The sequence below is a fragment of the Drosophila sechellia genome, chromosome 2L, assembly GCF_004382195.2.
Source record: "Drosophila sechellia strain sech25 chromosome 2L, ASM438219v1, whole genome shotgun sequence".
Taxonomy (NCBI): Eukaryota; Metazoa; Arthropoda; class Insecta; order Diptera; family Drosophilidae; genus Drosophila; species Drosophila sechellia.
In genome coordinates, this window is record NC_045949.1 from 1,064,062 (window position 1) to 1,092,061 (window position 28,000).

At 45.5% G+C, this 28,000-nt stretch overlaps 1 protein-coding gene across 1 annotated transcript; it reads right to left on the reverse strand.

Annotated features, from left to right (window-relative positions):
- Window positions 1–296: 296 nt before the first annotated feature.
- LOC6617328 (protein Star) lies at window positions 297–28,000 on the reverse strand. Its single transcript, XM_032714306.1, has 5 exons — window positions 27,027–28,000; window positions 11,411–12,387; window positions 2,797–3,284; window positions 2,562–2,726; window positions 297–2,497 (listed from the first exon to the last, which is right to left on the reverse strand). Exons 2-5 carry the CDS (start codon window positions 12,318–12,320, stop codon window positions 2,270–2,272), a joined length of 1,791 nt encoding a protein of 596 aa, XP_032570197.1. The 5' UTR covers window positions 12,321–12,387; window positions 27,027–28,000; the 3' UTR covers window positions 297–2,269.

Here is a 28,000-nt window from a genome sequence, read left to right on the forward strand (position 1 = left end):
TTGTTGTTATTCATAGTTGTTATTTTGTCATAGTTGCAGGCTTCTTTTCAATTGTTTAGCAGGTTTCTAACTATAATTAGTGGCGGCAAAGTTTCATTCAAAATTTCCATAAGTGTTTCAGTTTGCAGTTCTGTTATTTGGGGATAGTTTGAAATATGTACTCGTGACACTGTGTTGCTCGACAGTTTTCAAGTCAGTTTCATAAGACAAACAACTTTGATTTATGCCATAGACATAGTCTAGTTTTGATTTGCATCGTGTGAACTAAAGGCAGTGACTGGACAAACAAAAGTCAATGAAGCTTCATAAGTTTTTGATTCTTTATTTTAATATTAACTATAAATTTTGTTTCCTTAGTTTATGCTCGCTGTAAATACAATTTCTAGTTCGATGTCGAGCTTAGCATGAGTTAGCCTTTTGCTAGAGTGTGGGGTGTATGGTGAGGGCTTTCGTTGTGGATGTGGATGCTATGTGGGATGGGTGCTATGAACAAGGCCGAATCAGATGGTAATCGGTATCGTAATAGCCTACTTAAAATTTGGTTAAACGCTAATTTACACAAGATACAACTAAGTAATTAGAATTAGGCTTAAGAAAACAGACATTAGCACTGTACTTAGACTAAGGTGATGTTTGTGATTTAGTCGCGATTCTGTAGTTCTGCTTGTGACGGATTCGAGTGTGGTAACTAAGTAACTGAGTGACTGAGTGAAGACTGTGGGCATGGGCATGGACATGGGCATCACCGGCCCCTCTCATCATCGGTAAGGCAAGTTTAACAGACGGCAATTGGTAACAACAAATGTTCGGCTAGTGACGGTTGCTGCTCAATGCTCTCCTCTCTCTATGTACAACGATTTCAATATGAGTAATGCTTAGATTTTGGTTTCTTTCAAGTCTAAGTCGAAGGCACTGATTCTCTACTCGGCTCTCAATTCAATATCTGTGTCTGGCTCTATAGTCTGTGTTTTTATTTTGTGGGCGGGCGAGGTGCAACGAGTTCGCGGCACTTGCAACAACTGTCACCGATCTCAGCTGTGTCCTAGTGTGCACATAAAAAAAAAAATAATACATTGTGTATACTAAAATGTAATAGAAATAAGAGTGGTTTACATTTGATTTCGCTGCTTTACATTTACATTTATTTACTGTGTTTATCCACTAGTACATTTAGTACAAAAATGTGCATGAGTGTAGTGTGAGTGTTTTGGGTTTGGGCTGTTTTCTTCGATTTTTGCTCTATTTCGTAATTTCTTTGCAATTTTCTCGCTGCCTCGTCTAATGGTCTATTCCTTCGATTTTCATTTTTGCTCATTAATTTAATGGTTCGCTTATGTTGTAACTATGAGTATGAGATGAGTTGAAAGCAGATTTTGCAAATGAGTTTACTATATATTTATTCGCTTGCGCTAGTGTGTGTATGTGTGTACAATGGTTGTGTTTATGTGTATGGATGTGCTTGGTTTGGTTCAATAATTTAATATAATTTAAATGTTTTTGTATTTAGTTTTGCGCTCTTCCGTTCCTTCATCGTCTGGCGCCCTTTTAAACAATAATTTACGTTAGCTTTCTTTACTTATTGATTACTAGATAAAGCATTCGATATAACATAAACTCGCATAGATAGATGCTTGGATAGTTTGTAGGAGATAGCCGACCTAAGCCTAGTAGCAGAGCAGTTACAATTATTTCTCGTTCATAATCCGAACTCGCCGCGCCAGTTGCAATTTAATTTATACATCGAAAAGGGACGGGCGGGCGGTTGGGCGTGCGCACTCTTAGATTAACATTCATTAGCATAGCTTATAGCAAATCATAATACGTTATATGCATATATGTATATAGTAATGCTGTGTTCTCGTTCAACACAATTGTTCTGTGTACTCGGCTCGTACACGCGCACAAAAAACAATTTCGACAAAAAATAAATGGAAATAATAACATAAAGGTGATATAATATGTTTTTGAGAGGGGAAGGGTATTTGAGTTTTACAAAAACTAAGATTCTACTCGTACAATATATGATAATCGGTATACAGTATATTAAACGATATCGTTAGTGTAGCGTATGTATAGTAATAATTATCATTATAACATAGAGTTCAGTTTGAGAGTTATGCTGGTCTCTCGCTTCGCTGCCAAGTGTTTTCTTGATTTCTCTCAGTAACTACTTTCATTGTTCGCTGTTCAACGCTTGTCTTCACTTCGATGTCGTCTGGGCATCTGACGCCCAGTTTGATCCTTCGATCGTTCGTTGCGGTGGTCGAGCCTAGGGCGTCTTCAGCAGCAGGATATCTTTCTTGCGCGTGCGACTGGCGCTGGCATTCAGCCGCTGGTAGAAGTAGTTCCGACCGATCTTGCGCTGCAGCTTGTAGGACTTGCCCGCCAGGAACCTGGTGATGTCCAGCACGTAATCGGCCACGTCCTCGTGATCCTCGAGCAAATGTATCGATATCACATCGATTTTGACTTTGTCGAAGGGCAGCGTCTGCAAGATCTGCAAGCGAAAAGTGAATCGTTTAGCAAAAGTGTCAGGCGAGTTAAGCTACTGGGTCACTCACCTCCAGCTCATGCCCCTGTACACCCAGGCTGAGCAGATCGTATTCGGTGCGCTCACATGCCAGCATGATTGTGTAGAGCGGAAAGCATTTGACACGCGAGTTGAACCACGAGGTCTCCTCGTCGTGCAGACTATTGATGCGCACATCCTCGTTGTGTATGGTAATCTGTGGGGGAAGGCGGGGGCATTAATCACTGATATACGACAGATCGGCATCTCAAGCCACTACTACTCACCTCTTTGGGATAGGTATTGGGCGAAACACAGGCGTGCACCACCTGCATGCGCGCCCGCTGGGCATTCTGCTTGCGCAACGTGAAGTACCAGCGCGGCTCCGGCTCCACCAGCACGCCCATCCAGTTGAGCTGCTCGCTCAGCCAGGGCGCCGTGATCAGATGGGCGAGCGGACCGCTCAGCGACTGGATCACCGCTCCGTTCATCTTGCCGCCCACCAGGTCGGCCACGTAGTGGGCCAGTTGATCGGCTCCACTGCCGCTACTGTTGCTACTGCCGAATGTCGAGACTGCGGCGTCGAGGCGCGGCGAGTTGGGCGGCGAACCCACGCCCACTGAGGCCGCTGCCGCGACCTTGGGCGACGCCTTGCCTAGGTACTTGCCCATGTGGATCTGCCGCAGAAAATCGATGAGTGCGGGATCGTCTTGCGCAACCCCATTCAGTTCGTAGTCGCGCGACATGTTCAGCCGAAACTGCTGATGGCGAATCTCTGCGGGAGGAAAATCAAATCCAAAGATCAGTTGCGAGTTGGTTTAGAGCAGTGGCGGTAATTGGATTTAATTAAAAGTTGTTGCACCACTGGACGCATGGCGTGTGTGGCTCAAACTCTGCCACGCTTCGCTGCCAATTGGAGCGCATTGACCACATTTGCATTGGCGAATGGGTGCGCTGCAAAAGAAGGACATCTCAGGTAGCCACCATTCTTGCATATACACTACACGGCTAAGAAACCTAATTAAAGGACGCCTTGGTCAGCAGAACCTTAGATTACGACATGGAACTTAGTACTTTAAATGGATTGAATTTTTGGTAAAATGCCATGTTAGTTGGGCATAAATTGTGTTCGCAAAGGTGGTAAACTGGAGGAGCAGGAGACCCCACTGAAGGTCGGGAGAAGGAAACAGCCACTTGGCAGCGCCGATGACCTCGCCTTGAAAACGGCTCGACTCGGCATCGGCTTTTGCCCGGTGTGCCGGCCCATAAAGTATAATGAGCGCACGGCCTCTGATATTTAGCACATGACCCCATCATCCACATCCCCACCCTACCCGCATCCGATTTTCCCCCGGGCACCGCCGACCATTTGACTCATGTCAGAGCCGGCCCAACCTGTCCATAAACCTTAGCAACAAAAAGCCAGCGATTTGCCGTACTTCGGCTTCAGTTGCCACACTCCGCACAGTCATATACATATATGTATGTATGTACAGGTACATTCAGACACACTTGGGTTTTATTTGCTTTTCACACTTTCCTTGTGCCAATTTCCACTTTTTGTTTCGTTTTAACTGGCCTCCGGCGAAACAAATCGTAAAAGCCAAAGGAATTAAAATATAACAAATGTGCTTGCAGCATTTTGTGGCAGCTTAAAAGCGCTTTCAGTCCTCCCACATGAGCGAAAAGGTTTTCCAAAAGGACAAGGCCTGATATTTGGGAATTAATATTGATAGAATGTAAAGTAACCAACTAATTACAACCACATGATTTCCCTATAGTCACTCCACTCAGAATGTAGTAAGATTAAAGGCGGGAACACATCATTTAAGTGGAACGGAAGTGTGTGCAAATGCCAAGTCAATATGAAAATCATGCCACTCTTGCTCCAAATAAATTTCCCAGAACCCTTACAAATTTAAATTATGAGCAAGTTGATTTAAATAAATCTGACAAAGAGAAATGCGCCGTGGGCGGAAAGCGTGGCAAACATCTTGTCAATCGATCTTCCATTTGGGCTACTTGTACGTCATTATTTCTCGCTCCGGTTCGCCAGGCGAATTCGCATCGTTATAGCCAAATCGTTATACAAATATATATACTTTTATATAAAATTTTTTTGGTTGTTTGGTGCCCATTCAGCGCAAATGTGCCATGCAAATTTTGAGGCGAAAACTTTTATGTTTCGGTCGCAAAATGGCAATAAAGTTTATTATAATGCATATACCAGCAGCAGATAGACGGCCAGCAAAAGTGAGGCAGAGACCAAACAAAAACAGTTTCCGGCCATTTAGGTAAGCCACTATAATTTAGCCAAACCGAGGAGGGGACATTTCTCCGTAATTTCCCAGACGAGGGCCCGAAGGCCAAGTGAAAACTTGCACTAATTAACACCAAAAGCCGATCTTCGTAGGGAAAGTGCCCGGTTCAGAGGGGGAAATTTATGCGGCCATTAGGCGTGGAAATCTGATAGCGGATTGATGTAAGGTCTCGCATTACCCCAAACGATTAGAAGTCAAATGAATTGGCCGATCGTTTGTCTACCAGCATACAACACACATCCCATTATGATCCCATCCCACCCCATTCCACCGACAGATGTGCAATAAAAGCTGCTGGAACCGTTAAATGCGAACACATGTAAATCCGATGTACACATGAAGGCCGAAAATTCAAGCGACCGAAGGAATGGAATGAAATCTGCCCTCGGGCGCAGCAATTTCGGTGTCAAAAGCTGACATTTCTAATTTGCACAAGGGTGGCAGTGGCAAGACAAATGACGGGGCAGGCCGGTCCCGAAAATTATATTCAATGCCGGCGGACGGGACAACATTGCCCAGGAGGAGAGGAGTCCAGGAGCCGGGCCGAGAGGAGCAACGTTTAATTGCGGTTAAGCGACGGCAAACTTTAAGTTCCCTGGTCGTCCTGAGCCGGCGGCGGCTTATTCAGATTATTCAGGGGTTCACAGGGCACTCGTTCGCATTCAGGGGTAGTGCAAGACGGACTGGCTGGATGGCAGTAGTGCACGTCCTATTCAATAATTCAACAAAGGCGGCAAGGGGAAGGCAAATAAGAGCGGGAAGAAAGGCCCAGGTGAAACCCACAACTTTTGTGCATTTTCAATTGCGGGTAAAAGTTTATTACAAACAATATACAATTATCGGAAGAACTTAATATTTTATAGGCAATAACTCACTGATAGTTTCAACAACAAGAGTTTACTCGCCACATTTAAAACATGATGTATTTGGTTTTTTACTATTCAACTTTATAGTGAAGATGAATGCTTAATAAAACCCATCCATATTTGTTCAAAGTGTATGTATGTCCGTAGAAGGACCGAAAACTTTATCGTTGGAGTTTGTTTTTGAGGGCACTGCGACGTGGCTGTCGTCGGGCAACGTTACCCTTGTTGTGTAATATATCCACGGCCTGAATCCGGGATCTGGAATGGCGTGCCCGCCCTGGGTCCGCATGTCCTATTGCCATTGCCTAGTAGTTCGGCTCGGTTCGTCTATTGATTTGTGCTTCTTGTCTGGCTTGTAATTACAAGCTCGTTCGCCGCCATTCAAAATGGCCTGTTTCCATGTTGATAACGTGGAATGTTCCCATCCATGTACGAGTCTTGCATGTGGTAACAGAACAGGCAACGCAAGCGCTGATTTATTTAGCAAATAGGCCCAAGTGGGCCTAATCTATGTGGGTCGGATCTTAATCACCGCCTGCAAAGCGCATTTAGCTGTGGCGAAATGGAAAAGGCCAATGCAGGGCAAACTTGTACGTCACGTGATCAGGTGTGAAATGCATTAAGTGGGTGGAAAACCAAGGGAAAAGTGCGATTTAAAAGGTTGAATCGAAAAGAGCACCAACTACTAGGCGCAGACATCCAACTAAAATGAAATGAAATATTTTATTAAACATTACCAATGCAGCGTGGCACTCTGTGTATGATGATATATGACCCATTGAGACGTGTCAAGAAACCTTTGGCATGGTAAATGACCCCGTTTTAATGCGTTAAACGTTCCCTTTAGCCATTAATCAACCCCGATTGAAATATCTCCCAGCGAAATCCCGATAAAGCAGACACGAGGCCAGTTGTTCAGCCCCCGCTGTTGTTGTTTTCCTTATTAACCTTATCGCAGTGGGCACTTTCCCAAGGAGAACCCACACGACGCCTAAGAAACGGCGCAATTGCAATGCCGCAAGGAGGGTTGCAAAACCCGAGACCCACATGCGGGTGGTGGCTCTGCGGAAAGAAGGCAGGGGGCGGAGTAAGTACCTTATAAGAAGTGGTTCCTCCAGTCATCGTGAGTCGCCGTGGCGCATGCTGTGATAATGCCGTTTGAGCTTTGCTTTTCAAATTGAGCACTCGCTGCGCTTTTCACGGAGCTGATCATCTTCGCCGGAGGCTCACGAACCGAGCGAACCACTTGCACCACCGCGACGAAGCGCAGACCATGCCACGCAGTCCAGACGACGACAGCGACGCCTCTGCGGGGGTGGCTTTTCCCGCCCCCCGGGCTGGGGCCCATGCAACAATGTTGGCAACTGCACACGAAAATTATGAATCACGAGGCAAACTAAGTCGGTGGGAGGAGTGCCCAGAATGACATCCGGTGGCTAGCAGGGGAGGTTACTAGTACACACGAAGAAACCAGAGCACAAACCTAGTTAACGGTCAAAGGTTATCAGTTGATAATGTGAGTCTTTGCGATAAATGGCCGCTGAATGAAGCATATCCAATGTAGCGAAGAAGTCTTTTAAAAGTTCCAAGATTTTTTTTCTGATGTAGGATCAAAGTCTTAATATTCTGCAAAGTACTTAAGACTGGTTAGAAACTGCCAGACTAATAGAAGATTTGTCCTGGCCCCTTCCTCCACTTTGAATCCCCTACGAACCCGCTGCGTGCCTAACGGAAATTAAGTCATTAGTGGTTGGTGTGTGTGTGTGTGCAATGGAGTTCAAGTTGTAAATTTCAATTAAAGTTGCAATTTGCAAATTGTCACCAGCGAAGGCCAGACGACAGTGACGACGACATCGTGTAATCACCGCAAGTGTGAAGATAATGCCGTCCTAACATGATTAATGCCCTGACCTTTGGGGGCGTGTTCGCAAGCGCTTGGAATGCACGGTGAAAAAACTAGAATGGGTATTGGTATTGATATAATGTGTTGTTACCCAATTCACAATTCCACTTCCGCGTTATCGAGCCATTAACATAGTTGCCGCAAATGGGCTAATACGCTTTGAGGTACTTTGAGGTAGGGTCGTCTTCTCTTTTTCGGCTACCGACTGCTGTCAAAGGTGAGGCTAATGACACTGCACCTGGCCACCTGCGCACTCCCCCTTTTGGGAGTCACGAGCCATGTCAACAACAAGTGAAGTGCGGCAACGTCGCAGGGGCGCGGCATGGCGTGTGAAGATGGCTTCGGTAGTCACCAGTTGCCAATCAGTCGAAAGTGAGCGGCGGGCGGAACAGTGAAAGCCAGCTAATCGATGACTGAGTAATCACACGGCGTCGATAAGTAGGCTATGTTCGGATTATGGCACAAGTCAATGCAATCCGAGGATGAAGCTAACGAAATTGGGTGGCGGATATTAGGGGAACACACTCAAATTGGACTTAGCCATGTGACTACAAATGGTAGCAAGTTGCTTATACTTTAGTAAAACCAGTTCTGAAAACGAAACAGCTATTAAAACCGATTTGGCAAGTAGCACAGTATCGTAAAAGATAGATCGCTCTATAAATATGGTAATAATTTATAGTTGGCCATCATATAAACCCTTAATTAACAGAGCTTTCAAATAATATCGAAGATGATTGCAAGCCGATTTCATTAATTTACTATATAACTAATGGTTTCTTTCTATTGACCAACTTTCCGAGTGGATAAACATTCTAATTTCAATGCCCTGCCAATTATAGTTGTGCCATCACTACCTTTAATAGTTGTACATACATTCCTTTCTCCTGATAGATTCATTACCTTCTCAAACCCATAGTTTCCCAGGAAAGGATCAACATATGCCGATTACAAAATGCCGCCAAACTTCAAATGCAATTTTCGATTCCGAATCTCTTCCCAGAGAATAAACCGAGAAGTGATTCGGTCATTGCAACAATCAAGACTGGAACGTGACTGCCACAACGCGTCTAGGGATTGGATTGTGGGGGACCATCATCATCGCCACCATTATATTGTGGTCATGGGAAGTACGGAAGAACCGAAGAAGTGGAATCGAAATGGAAACAAAATGCGGCCGAGGTTGAATTTGTAACAAGAAGAGCGTAGGCAAGCAGAAAAAATGACTGTGAGAGTTGGCATTTGGTATTTGGAGTTTGGGTTCTGGAAAGTCATGGTCAGAGGTTTACCAGCTCGGGAATGCCGGGGTGAGTCGGGCTGAGTCTCCCCGATCGCATTCCATTCCAAAATTTGTCACTCTAATATACGCATTTCGGTTCGCTTTGGTCTGTGTCTGTCAAGTGCATGATTCGGGGAAATTTCGATTGGAGCGGCACAAAGCTTCCACTTTTCAACCTCAACCTTTGTCACTCCGCACGGAACGTGTTAAATTTATATCCAGTCCGCTTTTGTAAGGGGGAATAAGAAATTCGGGGAGCAGAATGGGCCGAGAAAGGAATGCCCAATTTATGTTTATTTCTGTTTATGAATCCGTTCGCTCGTATAAACCTAATAGAGCCATCAATGAGCCATAAAAATGGGGCTGTCCAGCAGCAACGTCAGTCGACAAGTGACACGCCCAAGTGGAAACTCGGAGATATCGGACCTTCGTCCCCGCCGAACCCAGTGGCATCCCATCCAAATCAAAAGAGACCCAGCCCATTCAGTCTAGTCGACGTGGCGACGAAAAACAAAAGAGTCGGATATTACAGTCAATAAGTTGTTGAATTATAACCCCTTGGGCACTTAACTGAGTGCATGAAATTACGAATTTATAGCAAAAAATCAGCTGCAATCATCGTTTCGATTTTATGCAGTTTTTAATGGCAATAAACCAAAAGGGAAGAAGTAAAGCAGTCAAGTCATGGACTCCATATCAATTTTGATATTTAATAAACCATTTAAAGATTCACCAACTCGTAGAATCAATGCAAGAGTGTATTTATTTAAATCTTCAAATCGAATCAGCGTTTACAACTGGCAAGCAAAACTAATGACTAATCCTAAGAACTTTGGTTATTCCATTTCCATTAGCACAAATGCAAGTATGAGCGATCAGCTGGAAATAACCGCTTTTTAAAGTTAACTTCACAAAGTATTTGCATAACATTTGCACACTTAAAGCGAATAAACGGAAGATGGGAAGAAGTTGGCGCTGCGGAAGAAGTCTTTGGCCCAAAGGAAGCGAATCGAGGAGGCAGAACGTCAACGTCGAAGCGAAAATTGCCAACACCCGAGTGGAATTTTAAAATGTCTCCCAAGAAGTGTGGATGGCTGTCGTCTTCCCCAGCTGCAACAACAATGGACTGACATTGATTTTTTGGGTCTGGTCTGGGTGTTTACACTTAGTAGCCCTTAGTCACTAGCGGGCCACATGAATCACTCAATAATACTCCGGCGCCGCCAGGGCCGGCGATCCGCCGACGGCAGGCCCACATCATATGCAAAACAATTTCGCTTGTAAAATGCTTTCCGCTTTCATTGAGCGCCAGGCCAGTCGCAACGAAAAAGTCAATCCAAATTAAGCAAATTTATTCCGCACTCCAAGTACTAGTCTAGTCTAGAGACGAGATCGCATTCTCCGCTCGACGGGCTGTAATTCGGTCTCGGCGACAACAAAATATTTCAGCGAATTAAAAGAAATTGCCCCATCCGACTGCGATCCGTAGAATAATGCAGATAGATGGCCAAGCTAACTAAGCTAGTTGGGGATGCGTCATCTCCGGATCTAGATGGGTCACAAGGTTCGCGATGCGGATCATTCAAGGGAAGGCTACTCCCTTGGTTCTCGCACTAAGCTGCTGCTTATCTTAGCTAAATATTTGCAAGACCATTGCCTTATCGAAGTTTATTAATACCTGAGGAATGTGCATTTCCATGCGGGCAGACATAGTCAACTTCCAAGAAACTGGATAAGATTGGGGTTCTTATTTGATCAGTTTACTGGGATGAAGATATCTTCGTTATGAATACTATTGAGTTTTAGTTTCATTATAATTCTAAAAGAGGCCCCGCCATAATTCGACTCTTGTTGCTAAACAGCTATTTAAACTCTTCTAGTTAGTCAACCAGCCACCATGGCTTCGTATTGCTTCCATGCAAGACTATTAGATATTCCTCTGGCGTTGGGGCGGCTGCCTTTGAAACGATAGAGCATTCGGTGCTTCCAGCATGTGTCTGGCTGCCTCATCGATGGCAACGTTTTGGGGCAATGACAAACACAGCACAGCGCAAACAGCAGCGACAGCTGCGATGTTGCCTGTTGCCAAGCGATTGCTGACAGGAAGCGCCACTGCGCCAGCCAACGCAGCAAACACGCCCACGCCAAAAAGATATTGGCAAGCGAAAAAATGCAGACTTACATAAACTCCGGGGGAAGGAGGAGCAGGAGCATGAGCAGGAGCAGCGATCTATGGCAAAAGATGCGCTGCTGGCCAGTTTAGATGACGCGTAAACTAATCTCGAAAGTGTGCCCATTACCGGGAAAGGACAACCTTTCAGGAACAAAAGAAAGAAAAAAAAAGAAAGGGAACGGATCTGCAGCAAAGGCAAACACATCCTACATCCGGTGGAAAAAATTGTGTTTGCGTTTCGGGCAAGGAACCGAGCCGAACGAGCTCAAAAAACAGATGACATATGCCAGAGATATCAAATTTTAATAAGTAAACACTGGACAGGATAGAGGATATGGAGGATATAGAAGAGGACTCACCTGTCGTGTCCATGTAAACTATTAATGTGGCGAAGACTGCCGCGAAGGAGAGCAGGCACAGGGCGATGGGCAATAGCTGGCGATAGGGCGAGGGATTCAGTCGGGGATCGAGCTTCTTCGCCTTGCAGGATCCCGACCCTCCAGAGCCACCGCCTCCTCCTCCGCCCGCACAACCCGCTGCCGTGAGGTGGTGATGGTGGTGGTGGTGATGGTGCTGCTGCTGGTGGTGCTGTCTGTGCGGTTGCTGGATCTGTTGCGGAGATGTTCTCGCCCGGGACTCCATGCCCGTGGACTTCTGGCAGCAGTGTAGCTGCTGCTGCAGAGCCTGTGGCAGCCTGGTGGGCGTGGAGAGGGGCGAGGACACTGTGCTGACCGACGGCGAGCTGATCACGCTGCTCAGATCGCTCAGGTCACCTCCTAAGCCGTCCCGGTGGTGGTGCCTGCTCGCCGCCGTCGCCGAGGTCGTCGATGTGTTTTTGTGGCGCTGCTGCACATGATCCGTCTCATCGGTGCCACAGTCTTTGGTTGGTTGCCGTGTCTCCCGCTCCCGCTCCTTCTCCTGCTGGCCAAAGTTCACCTCGTCCACATCCTCGCACTCGATGTCATCGTCGTCGTCCACCGCCGCGTAGTTCGTTCGCACGGGCAGGGTTTTCCTGGACTCCAGACTGATGGCGGGGTTTGAAGGACTGGGCGCGACTTGCTGGTGGACTCCGCTCAGGGTTCCCGATCCTCCGCCGGCGCAGCTCCTGCTCAGGGTGAACTTCTTGGGCGCGGCCTTAGTATGCCGGCGGCTCTGTGTCGCCGATCGCTGCTGGTGATGATTACTACTGGTATTGTGCTCCTCCTGCTCCGCCTGCTGCAGCTGGTCCACCGCCAGCGCTGGATGCGCCGAGAACACTTGCTGCGACATGACTCCTGTGTGGGTTCCTTCGATCTCGTGTGCCTCCTGGATGAGAGTCCTCTTCTACAGCCGCATCCTGGAAGAGAAGAGCCAAAGAGAAGAATCCAATTAGTGCCAAATCGAAAACTAATTTCATAAGGTGCATTGAACTGAGCCATCATCATCATCATCATCATCAGCATCCCCACCCCCATTCCAGCATCCTTACAGCCAGCTCTCCATATGTCTGGCAATCTTTTGTATGCTCCTTTGCTCCTGCTGCCGTCTGAACTTATTCCCATTTTTATGAATAGGCAAAAATACAGTCCAAAAAAGAACCAAAAACTAAAACGAACCCAGACATACCCAGACTCGACGAACTCAAATTCAAACCCGAACCCAGACCGAACCCAAGAGCAAAAGTCGCTCTAAGACGGAGGCCCGAAAAAATTGAATACAAAACTCCACCACCTGTCAAAAATCGAGCGACTGCCAGACAAAGCCGGGTGCGAAAGGGACGGCGCAGAGCGAGAGGAAGCGAGAGCGGTTGATTGCCAAAGAATTTCAACAACAACGCGAGGTATTTTGTGAACCAAATTAAAAAAGACACAGAACGAGAGCAGGCGAGCTGAAGAGCTGTGGCACCGGAGGGGTGAAAATGCATTGCAGCGAGGCATGAGAATTATAAATGGAAAAGCATTGAAGACGAGGAGAAGGACGGCGATCGAGCGGAGCAGGAGGGCCTCCAAGGAGGCGGAGGCCACTGTGGAAGTACCAGCCGTTTTGTGTACCAAAGTGGATACCTACAGCATGGTAGGAACAATTGTGCGTTAAACAATAACTAACCCGAAATGGATTTAGTCAAATCCAGAAAATCAATCCATGCTAGAAGAGTCTTGGAAAAGATCTCAACTGAAACTATATCGAAACCCCGAATATTAGTTCTTTAGTTTTTGATCTAGAAATTGTTATACTCCATACTTATACAACTTGTCACGCTTGTTCTTAATATTATGACCTCTGGTGTATGGGTGTAGTGCCGTGTACTTGTGCGCCTGCGCAACAGACGCGCGAACGAGAGAAGCCATGCTCGGCTCAAGCGGGAGCGAGTGAAACGGCAAGCTGTGCGAGTGGAATCGAGTTCATCAACTGGCAGTGGAAACAGCAGATGTTTTTCCAATGCTCGGCGGCTGTTGCAGCTCCGGCTCTTATTCATTCTTCCCTTGCCCTGCCCCCCAAAAAAGGTATGCACAAATTAACGAGAGATTTGTAATGGAGCAGGCAACAGGCAGGGATTGCAGTGTGGTTTATTCCTGGCCATAGAGCGGATCCTAAAGATATATCTTAGATAATATCCAAACCAGAACATGTCTTTTTCGTACTATTGGTATCATTGCATTTGAAAATGAACCATGTGTATGATCTCCAAATAAGCGAGATTCAGACTTGATGCCCTTCCATTCATGTAATGCCTTCCCTGAGTTTTTGCTCTATAAAGCATAACGTCTGCTGCTTTTCAAGTTGCAGTACTTTTTGCTCTGGTTCATAAAGCTCCTCTGTGCTAAGGGCAAGGCTGCCATCCATCCAGCAGATTCGGAATAAGAATGAGAGTCTGAATCGGATCGACTCGCTGACCAGCAGGAGCAGAGTCGAGGTTGCATTGACTTATGTGGATGCCGCCGCGAGGCATTCGCGCATTCATTATCCATTACGCGTGTGCCCGGCTCTCGGTTCCTGGGATCCCCATTCTTGACTCGACTGCCCCGCGATTCTCCCTCGAGAGCGGAATATGTTTTGTGTGTTTTGATTTGCTGGAATTTATTGAAACATATCCCAGCGAAGACGCGACTTCGAGGCCCGTGATTAAATGGCCTGACGTTGGTTGCTCGCATTTAATGATACTCTTCCCAGCCGTCGTTCTTTAAACGATATAGTTCCTGGAATGCGCCAGGCTTAAATGGGTCCATCTGGGAGATAGGTCGCGCATCTGCAGGTTGCAATTGCAAGTTTGCAGGCTGAGAGCCATTAAATCTCTAAGAGAGCAGGCCATTTAATCGATACGGGGCGTGTTATTAGCTACTTAAAGTTGTTTATAAAACCACTAGCGAGTGTAAAATAATTCCATTACTAAAAGAATTCGGTTTCTCGTCTAAGAGCTTGATTACTAGGGTTTTTCCCACATCTATCGGCTTTTAATCCTATTCTACACACTTTCTGCCAAATGATTTTCATGATTTCGAACAATTAAGATGCATTTTCACAGCTCTGAAAGAAACTTCAAGTTTATGGACGCGTTTAATGGGCTTTTAATTCAGTAATTAGTTGCCATCGTCTTTGATTTGCAGTGCGTAAATAAAGCGCCCTGAAATCGAATTGAAACGAAGCGAAAAACTTTGTAGTCGGATAGAAGGCCCTCAGATACATCGCATTTGTATCTGCAGGCGGTCGGTGTGGCGTGTGATTTACGGCTTGTCGCAGCGCATGAAATCGATCGATTTGAAAGAGCGCTTGGAGAAAAACAACAAAATGGGAAATCAGAGGGAGCCGACAGCACACGGATATATCTATGCATCTATAGCCCTGTATGTGTGTATCTACGGATGTATCTGTATCCGAACAGCTATCAATAGCTGTGTGCGCGCTTTTGCCGGCGTCGCTTTCATTGATGCTGCCCTTTTTTGTGTCTGCTGGCTGTCTGGGAAGTCGTCGACTTGGCAACAACATCTATATAGCCGTCTATATATTCTGTGACACTGGCACCTCCCAGTTGGCGCCACTGGAGGGCTCACCACAAGATTTGAGTGGAATGGGGCGAAGAGATTTAGGCGACCAAGGCGATTTAGGCTCTGCCATTTCAACGTTTGGCGTGGTGCAACATATTTTGCGGCCCCAGTTCCGAGAATCGCCAAGCCAAGCTGAACAAACAACAAAATCGAGGGGGGGAAAGGAATGGAAAGGTGAGCCAAGCTGGGGCAAGGTGGCATAAGCACGTAGAGAAACCAGAACCTACTTTGGTGCGGTTTCTGTATTGGCCTATGTACATACATAGCTTGCCAAACAGAATCCTCAGCATTAAGTGTGTAGTTGGATGAATCGTGACCTTTGCATACTCTAAGATATTTTGTTAATATGACCCTGAGCGCTGATTTATTTTTCTGTGTGTACGAAGGAGCAGCAGCAGAGGAAGAACCAGCCAGCGAACATGCCACAATAATGTTTTGCGGTTAATGATCGTGCGATGCGAGGTTCGTATAAATGTAACACAGAGCCAGAAAGAGAAGGCGAACGGCACAAGACATTTTGATAAAACATTTACAAACGCACTCAAGCAGAACTCCATCATCCCGGCCAGCACAGTTAGAGCAAGGTATAACCACCGGGCCGAGTTCCACAAACAAAAAACCCAGAGCAGGAGAGACAAGAAGCGTTGAAGATGGGCAGCCAAGTAAGAAAAGGCAGGCAGCTCGTAGAATTATTCTGCTACGCTTTTAACCATATGGTTTATTTATACAAAAACACCAACAGCACCGCACCGGAGGAACAAGAAGATCAAGAAGTGGAAGGCCAGGCCACTCGCCAACATTGGTAACAACAAAGTGGCAGACAATAAAAATGCAATTCTAAAAGGCCAGCAATAACAACAGCTTGGCGATTGTTGCACATAGGCATTCCTCGTCTTCCACAGAACACTTGGCACTGCAACCTGGGAAGTTCCAGGCAAACGAGCTGGCCAAGCGATCTGGTGGATACGAAAGTCAATCGAGGCGGGATTCCTTTCGAAAAGCAAGAGGTTAAGCAAGGAGAAAGGAGATCGAGCTGCAAAGTAACGATTATGCATCTTAAGGACACAACGTGAAAGCACTTTAGGTCTTATCATTTTATATCGTTGCAGTGCACGATATCTTTTGCATTAATTTCTCCTAAATACACCCTAAGCAGGCACACTCCCACTTGTTTCCTTAAGGGACCCACATAAATAACTGCACCTTGGCTGTCAGATAAACTCACAATCGCCTCCAGTGAGCGACCCTCTAGATTCGCCAGGCGGTTCCCTAAAAAGTTGTTGAAATTCTCCAATTGCTGCAATTGTTTCGAGTGTTCGCCCTTAGCAGGATCCTCCCCTTACTTAATTTTCTCCCTGATGACTACTTGGAAATGAGCTACCCCGCTGGACAAGAGCTCAGCTCCGCCACGCTGAACGCGCTAATGAAAAAATTGCTCTCGCCAGGTAAGGCAAGAAGGTATTTCGGAAATTTATTGGTAGCACACAGAAACATGAAAAAATACGAAATGTGTGGCATATGCTGCACACTTGGTAAGAGGCAACTGGCAACAGGGACTACAGGGCCTTGCCACTTGCATCTCGGACCTGTGTGGTCGTCGGGGCGGCGTTGACTTATCTTGGCTTGTTTATCGGCCAGCGTCGTCGGCGTCGTCGTTTTAATTGTTTGTGCCCAAGGCGTCGGTTTGTAGGAGTTGGCCAGCCCAAAAGTTGGCCGACAGCAGCTACAACGGTTGTTCAGCAAGTCGTTCTAGTAAATTAGCACATAAAAATGCGGCTGGAAAGTTGCCAAATAAAATGCGGCAGTGGCAGTTGAGGAATCTAGGGTAAGTCGCGAATGGCAAATGGGTTCCATTGCAGCCGCTGCTATTTTATTGCACTCGCCTTGCATGTCGGGAATTTATTAACAAAAAGGCGGCAGGGGGCCAGAAGCCGGGCTCGTTGGCAGTTGCTTCGCTACCCGGACAGCTGGCGTGTGCCAGGACTAAGGAGCTGCCCTGCAGGACTCCATGCAAATGCAATTCATGGCATCGCATGCGAGAATTGGCGGGACACTTTGATTTCGCCCCTTAAGCAGATCCATCAGGAGAAGGTGGCCCACGACAGGAGCAGTCTGAAAGCCCAGGAAGCCAGGAAGCCAAAAGCGCTTATCTTAATGAGAAGTTGACGTGCCTGCATGCCACAATACCAACTCGGTTGGGGCATGAAAATTGTCTTAATGTGCCGGCAGATGCCCAAAAAATAATATTTATGCGCCTCAATAAAATTGTGGGAGTTACTTGGCCAATTACACCATAACTTGGGCCATTGATTGTTTACTTTAGTTGCTCTCCGTAGGCGCGGAGGCCATAAATTCCACCCATTGATGATGAGATTCTCTTGGGTTGACTCCAACTATAACCATATTTTTCGATGCCTATGGTTTGTTGATATCCCATGACATTTGTTTAGAGTGAAAATTTCGATAGAATATCCATTAACCTCCCAGTTTACGAACTACGGATGTCTGCTGGGTCTCCTACATCCATTACATAACTATTTAAATCGCTGGTTTATTTTTAGTTCGGAACGCACTTCCCATGTGTGATTAAATTTCTTCAATTAACGAACTTAACTGCGAATTACACTGGCCCGCGGTCAGCTGCGTAATTATGCAATGTTCATCTCGGCATAATTTCGCAATTAAATTGAAGTCCATAATCTATCCCACATGATCGCAGTCAATTGCCAGCGCGTACTCACATTTCCAGGGAATCAGAACGTTATATTAATTTGAACCCCTCGCATCCACGAGATGCTTAATGTTTATGCCGCCGCAGTTGCTGACGTGACTGCAGCCAACCAAAGCTCAATGAAGCGGCAGCTCGAAAGTGCAGAAAACGCCAAAAGGTTTCTGTAAAGGTAAAGTAACTTAATACCGAACAGAAATGCAACAGATTTAGTTATCGAAGCTTCACTGTACTCTACAGGCAAAAGGGGCAAGCATCGTGTAATGAGCAGCACGCACAAAATGCATAGAAATGGAAATGGATCAAGAGCAACAGATACATCAGATACGGATACAGAGGGGCGGCAGATGCAGATGCAGATACAACACACAGGTCAAGCAGGTACAAATGCAACAAGCGTTCGCTCGGATGATTAGAAAGAGCGGGCACTATATTTGTTGGAAACATAAACAATATCTGATGGCTGTGCTTCGACTTTTCCGACTACAATAGTGACTATGCCCACAATGGTGCTGTTGATGATGATGATGATGCGTCGACGGTGGTGGCTGCTTCTTGTGTATCTGTATCTACACATGCATGACGAATGCGTAGAACGCCGGAGAACGGCGATCGAGGCAGAGAGCCTGGCATAATAATTCACTTAATCAGGCTTGAGCGGATTTACCAACTCGGCACATTTATCACGGTGAAACCACGAAAATGCCGAAAAGAAGGCAGCCAAATTGGCTCAGACCAGCAGATAGTAGACAAATTGCTGCTGATAAGCGGCAGCAAAAGCAGGCAACAGGAAAATCGGGGAAAATCAGGGGAGGGATGGCTAAGTGGATGATGCGGGTCCGTTTAGGCAGGTGAAAAATGGAAATTGAGATTATGTTTAAGAGGCATCCTCGCCTCACTCCATGAGTTTCCCAACCACCAGGAAAAGTACACTCCATCTCAAACACATGTCGCTCTTATTTTCCTTTTGGGCAAAACGGAAGAAGTCTTTGGCATGCATGAATGGGCAGAAAAACAAGAAGAAACAAGACGAAGTGGGGAAAAGCAAGAAAACTCAAGTGGAAAATTTTCAGTAGGATGCGTGGCCGAGAGATGAGAGAGATCCGAAAGGCAGGGTTTTGTGTGTTTGCATGTGCATTTCGGTTTCTGTTTTTGTTTGCAACACGTTCACTGCATGCCACGTTGCCTGACTTCACATTCAAATAGCATGACATTTCACATTTCTGGATGGAAATTCCGATTTTAAATGGAATTGCTCAATTGCGGCCTAAGCTTGGCTCAAAAAAAAAAAAAATAGATAATGCAGGGATTTACCAGGAAGTAGCGCCCGTCGTATTATGAGCATCTTTTTAACAGGACCAAGAAAAGAAGGCAGCTGCTCAAGTATATGAAGGAGTATACAAAAAGGGAAAACAACACACTATTGAATATACAATTTGGATTATTTCGATTACATATATGTGTGTGCTTACAACAGTCGCATGGTTATATCCACCGATTCAATCCAGCGTTTCTTAAAACCTCCCCTAACTTTTCGGTCGCCATTTTTCCTGCGAAATGAAAGTTCCTTCCATCGATTGCATAAATCGCAAAAGCGCCAGGAAACCGAAGCCGGCACACAAATGGTAATAAATGTCAGTCAAAGTGCAGGGAATGGGCCAGCGGAGAGCCCAAGGATCAGGGAGCAGCACAAAGAAGTCGCAATCGAAGTCGGTTCGTGTCAATAAATCGAAATGTAAACTCAATTTACAAAATTGAAATTGAAGCGGGCCGCACGCAGAGGGTTAAACGCAATGCGATTCCAACAGGGAGCGGCGCACCTGCGCATGTTTTCCTGGTTCTGGACTTCGGACGGGTTCATCCTCTTCCCTGGCTGAGCGAAAATCAAAACACCTCGAGGGGGAAACGAGTTGAGAATAAGCCAAAGGTGATGGGACAGTGATTCCTGCTGCACTATCTTTCAGATTTATCAATTTGATTGGTAGACCGCAGTAAATGGTTTAAATGTTAAGTAATGCTTTAAACTATGCCCAAAATATGATTGGAAACCTTATTTAAATTATTATTTGCAGCAAGATTACTGTGCCGCCAAAAACGAGGTGCGTGACCTTTTTCCGCGCTTTTGGCGTTGCTGTAACTCCGCTTTTCTTCGTCGTTTTCAGTTTTTTAGGTTGACGTGTGCGAAGCATTAAGTAAAAGCAGCAACAACAAAGCGACTATGAAATTCGCATAAAAGTCTGGGAAAAGTAAAACGGTTTACGTGCGGATTACAAAAGAGCGATGGCTGGGCGGAGGGGCAGCGAAGCTAAATAAGCCGGGCAAAATCAAATAAAACTAAACTCCATTTTCGCAACCCGCTCGTAATCCATATACATAAAGTAATATACATATGTATATAGTGGGAAGTCGGCAGGGGCACGTGCGTTCAAGGCGTTCAACTTTGGTCAAGCGACGGAGTGGCAATTAGTGGGACCAATGACAGGTGCCTCGGGCGGTGTCTGCCACCGGGTGGCACCTTAATTCGCCAAAAATGATGGCGAATGGTATTTGCCTTATCAATGTTTGGCTCGTGTGTGAGAGACGTAGCAGGATAATGGTTGATGTGGGTCCGAGCCTGTGGCGCATTGAACCCAGACGGTGGGGCGTGGACAAAAGGGAGGAACTGGGTTCCGGGGAAGGGGCACTGGAGCGGAGTGTAGCCAAGCGGTGCATGTGCAGCGGCTTGTTGCAGGCGGCAGCAGGAAGCCAACAAATTACGGCCGGGCCACTCATCATCAGGTGGTGCGACACGTCGAGTGATTGAGTGCACAGAAAAAAAAAGAAATGAGAAATTTCAAATATTTGGAGATAAAAATAAAATATATTTTAAAGGAAATTAAGATTTGCTAGCCTTTTATGATTGAACAACTTGTATTGCCACCTCGTATGCAACCTATTGCATTAATACCTCGTATCTATAACTTTACAAATCGCTCGAGATTTTTCTCAGTGCACTAGCGAGCAGAACAAAACTAAGAGACAAGTTTGCTTCGCTTGGCGGTAATTTAGTTCAACTGCCAGCCATGACACATTTTTACGGGCCTTTCTGGAGCGAAACTGACTGGCTGCCTCGGCTCTTTCGCCCGTGGTGCATAATTGAAATTGAAGTTGAGGCAGCAAAATGGCGACGACGCTTTTAATTGAACTTAAACTGTACTAACGGCACATTTCCCAGCCCAAAACACTTTTCCAACTAACTTTGGGCACATTTAAATGTCGTTTGTGCCGCGTCATTGTCGTATTTATGTGATTGGAGGCGAGTTCTGTTCGGTTATTTCGCCTGGAACTTGATTTTGGGGGCCCCTCCCCAGCTCTTAAGAAGTTGTTAAAGTTTTACCACCGCCAACCGAGAAGAGCGGGAAAAGAAGAGTATAATAACAACCATGACAAAACTGGGAAAACTTTGAAACTGTCGTCGCGAACAGTGGCTTCTGTACATGTGAATCTAGGGGGTGTTCCCACATCTCCAGCGGGAGTGCTGGATATATATGATATAGAACTGTGAAAATCGCAGGGCATTTTGTTTATCTTTACCCCTGATCTTACCCCACCGCCTACGCCACTGTTGCCAGCTTTTATTTTCGTTGTGCTGAAGACTTCTTCCGACTTTATTTCGCCCGGTATCCGTATCATTTCCTACACAACACACCTTCGCCGTACATCCATCCATCCAACCAACCAACCAACCATCCATATACCATCCATCTCTGGTTCTTCTTGGTTATTTTTTCCGTTTTCCGTTTTCTGTTTTGTTTTTGTTTTGGCAGCCACAACTTCTTTGGCTTTGCCATTGAGCGAAAGACAGAAGAAACAGCCTTTGCTGTGGTCTAGAAAAAACTTGTAACCACAAAAGTTTGTATTTCAAAGCAACCACACTGTGATTATTCTTCGTCCACCTCTTACTCTTCTTCTTCTTCTGGCTCTTGGTCGCTTTATTTGTTGTTGTTTTGGGGACGGCGACACTTGGATATCTCTTTTTTGGTCGGATTTCTGTATCTGTGCGGTTCATTGTTATAATTATGGGAATTATTATTGTGGTTTTCACTCGGCTTTACCTTTTTCAAAGAGGGAACTGAGAACTGAGAAATGAGAACTGGTTTTTTAAAGCCCCGAGAAGAACCAGCACTTTGATGTAATCGATAAGAAAAGTGTCTGGGAATCCTAAAGCTGTACTGTGTGTCTACTTTTATCTCTTTGCCCGAAAATGCCGAGACAATTCCAGAAGTCGGACAGAGATGCTCATCGGCAAATTGCGAATTAATTTGTGTGTAGCCCATTGAAATGAGTTGTTTATTTAAGGCGGCGAAGATCCCGGCCAGAAGTTGTTTACACCTCGCGGAGGATGAAGAGCCAAAATAGATGGAAATGGTTTGTGTTATGTGCCCCCACAACAGGTAACGCTGATTGATCGGGGCAATGCTAAACACAAATCAAAGCTAATATTCTTTATGGACTTTTCGGAAACAACCTTATCGCGACTAACGAGTTGGGCCAACAAGCCAAGTGGTCTGCAGTGGATTGTGGATGGTGGATGGCAGTGCCCGTAGATATGGGGCTCACAACTCCAGTTCCCACACTTCATAAAGTTCGCTAAGTGAATCATTAAACAAATTACAAATTAGTACGCCAGTTATAAATAGCGGCAGAATAAGACGCAAGTAAATAGCCCGATCTATGGTTCATACGACTGGCTAAGGGTATGTTTGTACGCATAACAAGGGGCACCGAAACCGAAGCACCTACAAGGTAGGTAAACACGCTGTATATGTCCATCAATGTTGTGTAAATATTGGCGCAGTGAGTTAGTGTAGGTGGCTATGAAAAGCTGCACCACCCACAGGCATTCGGTCGGGATCCACGTCCATGTAGCTGGGGCACCTCGGCGATCGCCGGGTTAGTCAGCTGTTTGCGCTGGATAACGATATGATGAGTGGGATCTATTCCGCTGAATGTGGATTCCGCAGGTTAATAATGCCAGCTCAGCTCTCTTTTAGGGGGAAATTTATAAATATTTCATAGAATGCGTAAGGTTTGTAAGAAGTTTCGGCATTGATCATTTCCCATTCAACAGATTCCAGACCTTAAGTTCTGGCAATTTTCTAGCTCGAAGATGAAAAGCATTACGAGCCGTTAATCGTACCAAGAATCACATAATCCATTAAGCAATTTTGCCACTAAAATTTAATGAGGTAACAGCCCTTCAAAAAGATTCACTGATTATCATTCACTCTATTATCACCTGACGTCACAGACCACAAGACCAACCGCAAAAAGGCGAAAAAGCAGACCGCATTCGATCTTAAGTTCATAACACCATTTTTCCCATTCATTATTTCATTCATGAATGTGGCTCGATTTATTTCGAATTGCCTGCATTGGCGAAGGCAAATCAAAACAATGCTCCGAATACCTCTGTAAAGCAGATCGATGCGATCCATTAACAGGGCAATTTGTATAAATTTATTGCATTTATGGAAATTGTTTAGCGAAAAGTGAATTTTCCAATGAAACTGGCCAAACAGACAGACAGACAGACAGACAAGTAAATAAATGCCAAACGGATTTCGCTCAGACACATTGTGTCGCTATAGAGACGCAGCTATAGAGAGGCCAATAGATGATCTTGGCAATGGTATATGGGCTATATATGTAGATATGTATGTATCCCTCCAACTGACTGCTCGAAATTATTAATTGAGAAAATGTGTAGAGCAGTCGGCACATATGTACATACATATGTACTTGCGCATCCGAGGTATTCGGGAGCAAATTTCACAACTCGAGAAAAGAAAAGATAATGACTCAACTCAATCCGAGCTGCCTACTTTCAATATTTTGTGTTGACGCCAGCGAGAAATTTAGCCCACAAATAGCAGCCAATTGACAACAGTAAAACATGGCCAAATATGTACCAAGCCGGCCCATGACGTAAGCGCCCCACGGTAGCTGCATAAATGGCAAAAACTAGCGAACACAAGAGGCACAAGCGTTGCATCGAATGCGGATTACCCTCGACACTGATATGACTGATGTGTTTGCAATGACTGATGTTTGCTAATGATGATACCATGAATATGATCAAGTATGAGTGATTACTTCTTTGGAACTGTGGTTATCAATTTAAGAAGCTTTCAAGACATTTAATGAGGTTTATAGCCATGATTGTGATGAATGCTACAATGAAAATACAAATAACCACAGAAAGCCATTTGCAATGATTGTTGAGTCTGACAAGACGAAGCCTCCCACTGTACGGTATCCAAAGCCGTGCAAAATGAACATGGGTCTTGATTTATTAGCAGCAGACAAGGACGGACATAGAGTCGCGAAATTACAACGTAAGACGATGGCGCACTCGCACCCACATACACGTGATAAAAAAACCGTATTCATTCACAGAGCAGTGAAATTGGGTGTCATTTTTGGGGATCGATTCAGATTTCAGATATCTGCTGGTGTGGATGAATCAATTAAATGGCAAAAGAACGAGCCAACTTGGTTGACCAAACTTGGACAAAAGGAGTGGCCAGCTAACGGATATGAAAGAATGGGCCGAAAGCGAATTTAGTCATCTAGTTGAGCATGAATCAATCACAGATTGTGCCATTCATTCACTTCGAGCCTTACTCACACATGTCACTCACTACTTCGAGCTCCGTTTTTGCCCATTGAGTGGGAGATCGATGCAAAATTGCCACTGCACTGCTCACTCCTCAGCGATTCGTACTACTGGTCTATTACCTTCCTCTCGCTCCTACTCTCCCCCTCTCGCTCCCAATTGCACGTGTTGGGGCCGCTGCAGCAAAACAACAACAAAGGAATCGACGCCGACAGCGGATTTTGTTGGATTTTATTTTTGGGTCTTGGGGCTTCTCCGCTTTTTATATTTTTCTTTATGTCTTTCCGATTTTGGAGGTAGCTCGCCATGTGAAAGGAAATAATTACTTTATTTGTTGATTCTGTGTGTGTGTGTGCGTACAGTAGGGCTCGGAATAATAGAGGAGTTACAAATATAGCTGTTATCTAAAAATATTTAGTATTTTTCGGTTGCGAATAAATACAGGTTATTATCATTTGATCCTATGAAAACTACATTTCATTAAGATCCTACTATATGATTTTGTTCAAAAGAGCCCTACTTTTTTGGCCGCCTCTGTTTCGCCTATTATGAATGTGCGAGCAAGATTGTTGTTATGGCCATGTTGGCTTTCGGTTGATTTGGCTGCCTCTTTTCCTCTGTTGCCAGCTGGGCTGCATTTCAAACCATTTGGAAATTCGAAATTGTTTGCAAGCTTTTATTGGCCAATGCTGCTGCTTCTTCTTCTTATTATTGGCCCCCGCCATCGCGCTTTTCTAAACAATAATGAACAGTAAATGAAAACGGGCAGGAAACGCGAGAGGCCTGTGGAGGCTTGTAGGTCAAGAAGCATTAGATGGGCAAAGGTATAGGCCATTAGCCATTATTTCCTAGTCGCTGTTATTACTCTGGCCACTGTTGCAATGGCTCCATCTAACGGTGCCTCCTTGCCTGCCGCATAATGACGCCTAATTGGCCAGACAGAGATCAGGAATCTCAGAAATCAGAGATCGCCAATTGAGAAAGTGAGATCAGTGACAAATTACGCGGGCAATTTGAGCGCTGCTTTAAGCGGGCACATCCGCTTTGCACATACGCGCAGTGCAGAACATTAGACAAATTTGCACATTTAATCAAAGACAATTGTTTAATTGGTCAATTGGTGCGGCAAGTAACTGGAGTACGAGCCGGGAAATGGGAACGGGGCAAGTGCGAAAACCAAGATAGCGCAGGATGAGACTCCTACACGCCGCACATGTGACATTAGAAACAGTTCTAGCACATGTCTTAATTGCTATCAAATTTTATGCCGTCTGAAAACCTCGATTCTACTCAGTTTCAGTTGGGTTAGAGGCACTCAACTGGGGGAAGTTCCAGACCGCTCTTTATCGGGCCTCTCTATTTACGTTTCCCGAGTGGGACGGCAATAGCCGTGGCAAGACAGTCATCAAGTGCGACTCTTGCTGGTGTTTTCGCTGTGGCCCCTGCACTTCCTACTAGGAAATTCCCCAGAACTCGGAATTATGTGCAGCAGCAGCGCTGGCAAGTGTCATTTGAGACCAAGCACAAAGAGACACACAGCAGCTGCTCCCCAGTGGACTTGTGTGTGTGTGCCGGAGAGTGGATTTTATTTGAAATTCAAATTCTTTTTATGGTGCCCACTGATTACAGGGTACGCGAGGGTAGTATGCGCTTGAGCAAGGAAGAGAGATGTGCTGTTCTAAGGATTGAGTCTAACCAAATCTCGCTTTGAAATATTTCCTTTACAGAAGTGCCCTACAACCATCTCTCTAAGAGGTATCAATTAGTCCAACCCGCATTTACTTCCCTTTCTCTCCGGATTACCAGTAAAAATCGTTAAAATCGCAGTCGCAACAGCTGTAGGAAAACTATAAACCACTTTGGGAAATGCGTTTGGGATGGGGTGAATATGGATGGCTACGCCTTTTGTAGCTCTCGAAGCCCTGGCATGAACTTTTGTGCTCGATTTCCAGTTGCCAAAAAGCGCCGGAAATTGCTGGCAACTGTCAGCGGTCGCCAGATCGTCGGCATACAATGTCTGCAGCAAAGCCCCCTTTTTCATATGGAAAATCAACCTGATTCTCGAGCACAGCGGCGAAAATTACATAATCGCCGGGCAAATGGGAGCACAGTCATATCGAAATTGTGCCAAATTGCAACTGCAGATGATAATAACGATGATTTATTTCTCCCCCAGTGAAATGTTCCTAATATACGATCAATTTTCTGGAATCAGCGGGTGGCTAATTTCGCCCGATTTTCTCTGTTTCAGCAGCCAGGGAAAACATTTCAATTCTTCTGTTTTTTTCTGGTTTTCTCGGCCCACCAACAGAGGTTTTCTCTAGTTTATCGGCTTTCCCCAGGGTTTTTCCTCGGCGGCTACCTGCGAATACCTGCCCCGAAAAAAGATGCGTGGGAATCGACGAACATACAGGAGGTGCAGAGTTGAGAAATCGGGAAAATTGCAATTGCAGGACGTGTGAAAATGTGCGGAAGACAGGAAACGTGGGCCAAGACCACTCGCAGATTTCCCGGAACGGCCTTGGCCAATGGGAAAGGGATTTTCCTGATTTTGATTTTGAACTCACCTTTTTCGGCAAAGAGGGAAGTATGTATGTTTCGTATCCGTAAAACGAAGCTCCCAAGACACCAGAAGAATTCTGCACACACGCACTTGCTTTTCAACCGTCTTTTTTTTTATTTACGTTGATTTACGTTTTTTGCTGCTTGGGCTTAACTATTTCTTTTTGGAACATTTATTTGCACACAATTATTTATTAAATGCCGACTCACACACACACAGGTGATTGGTGATCGATGATGGGCCGTGTGTGGTTGTGTTGTTTACGTACGTGTGTGTGTGCGTAGAGCACGCCTCGCACACACTGACAAAAATTCATTCACGACACGGTGAGCACGATCTTCGCTCTCGCTCGCTCACTCATGGTGTTTTTGTGTCGAAAATCCAAGAGAAAAATAATACTATGTGAAGCGCAGACGAAAGACGCACAAAACTGAGTTTTTAACGTGTGTTGTTATTGTTGTTGTTGTTTCTCGTTGCTACTGGATGTTTTCTGCTGCTGTCGCCTTGTATTTACTTAATTTCATATGCATATTTCGCCCATGGTTTTCTTTTCTCCGCTGCTTTTCCTTCTACCTGTGCTTTAGTTAAACGAACACACAAAAACAACACACACGCACGCACACCACACTCCGCGCACACACACACACTCACGCACGCACGAAACGAGAGACGCAAAGGTAAAGTGGTAAAGTGTGTGCAAGAAAAGCGACAAGAAACGGAACGGAACCAACGGAACCCGTATATATGCACGCGCTCTTCGATTCAATGGCGATTTCGGTTTCCACTGCACTCGCTGTGTTTGTGCTCGTACATCTCCCAGTTTCCTCTTGTTTTTCGGTCCAAGTGTTGCTATTGCTGGCGAATTTCCTCCTGGCCTCCGTAGCACTCGCGACGTTACGATTTTTCGACGTTTGATGCGCGGGCGGAGAGCAGACAAGCGTCGGGTTGGAATTGTCGGGACAGAGTGTGACCGCGGCG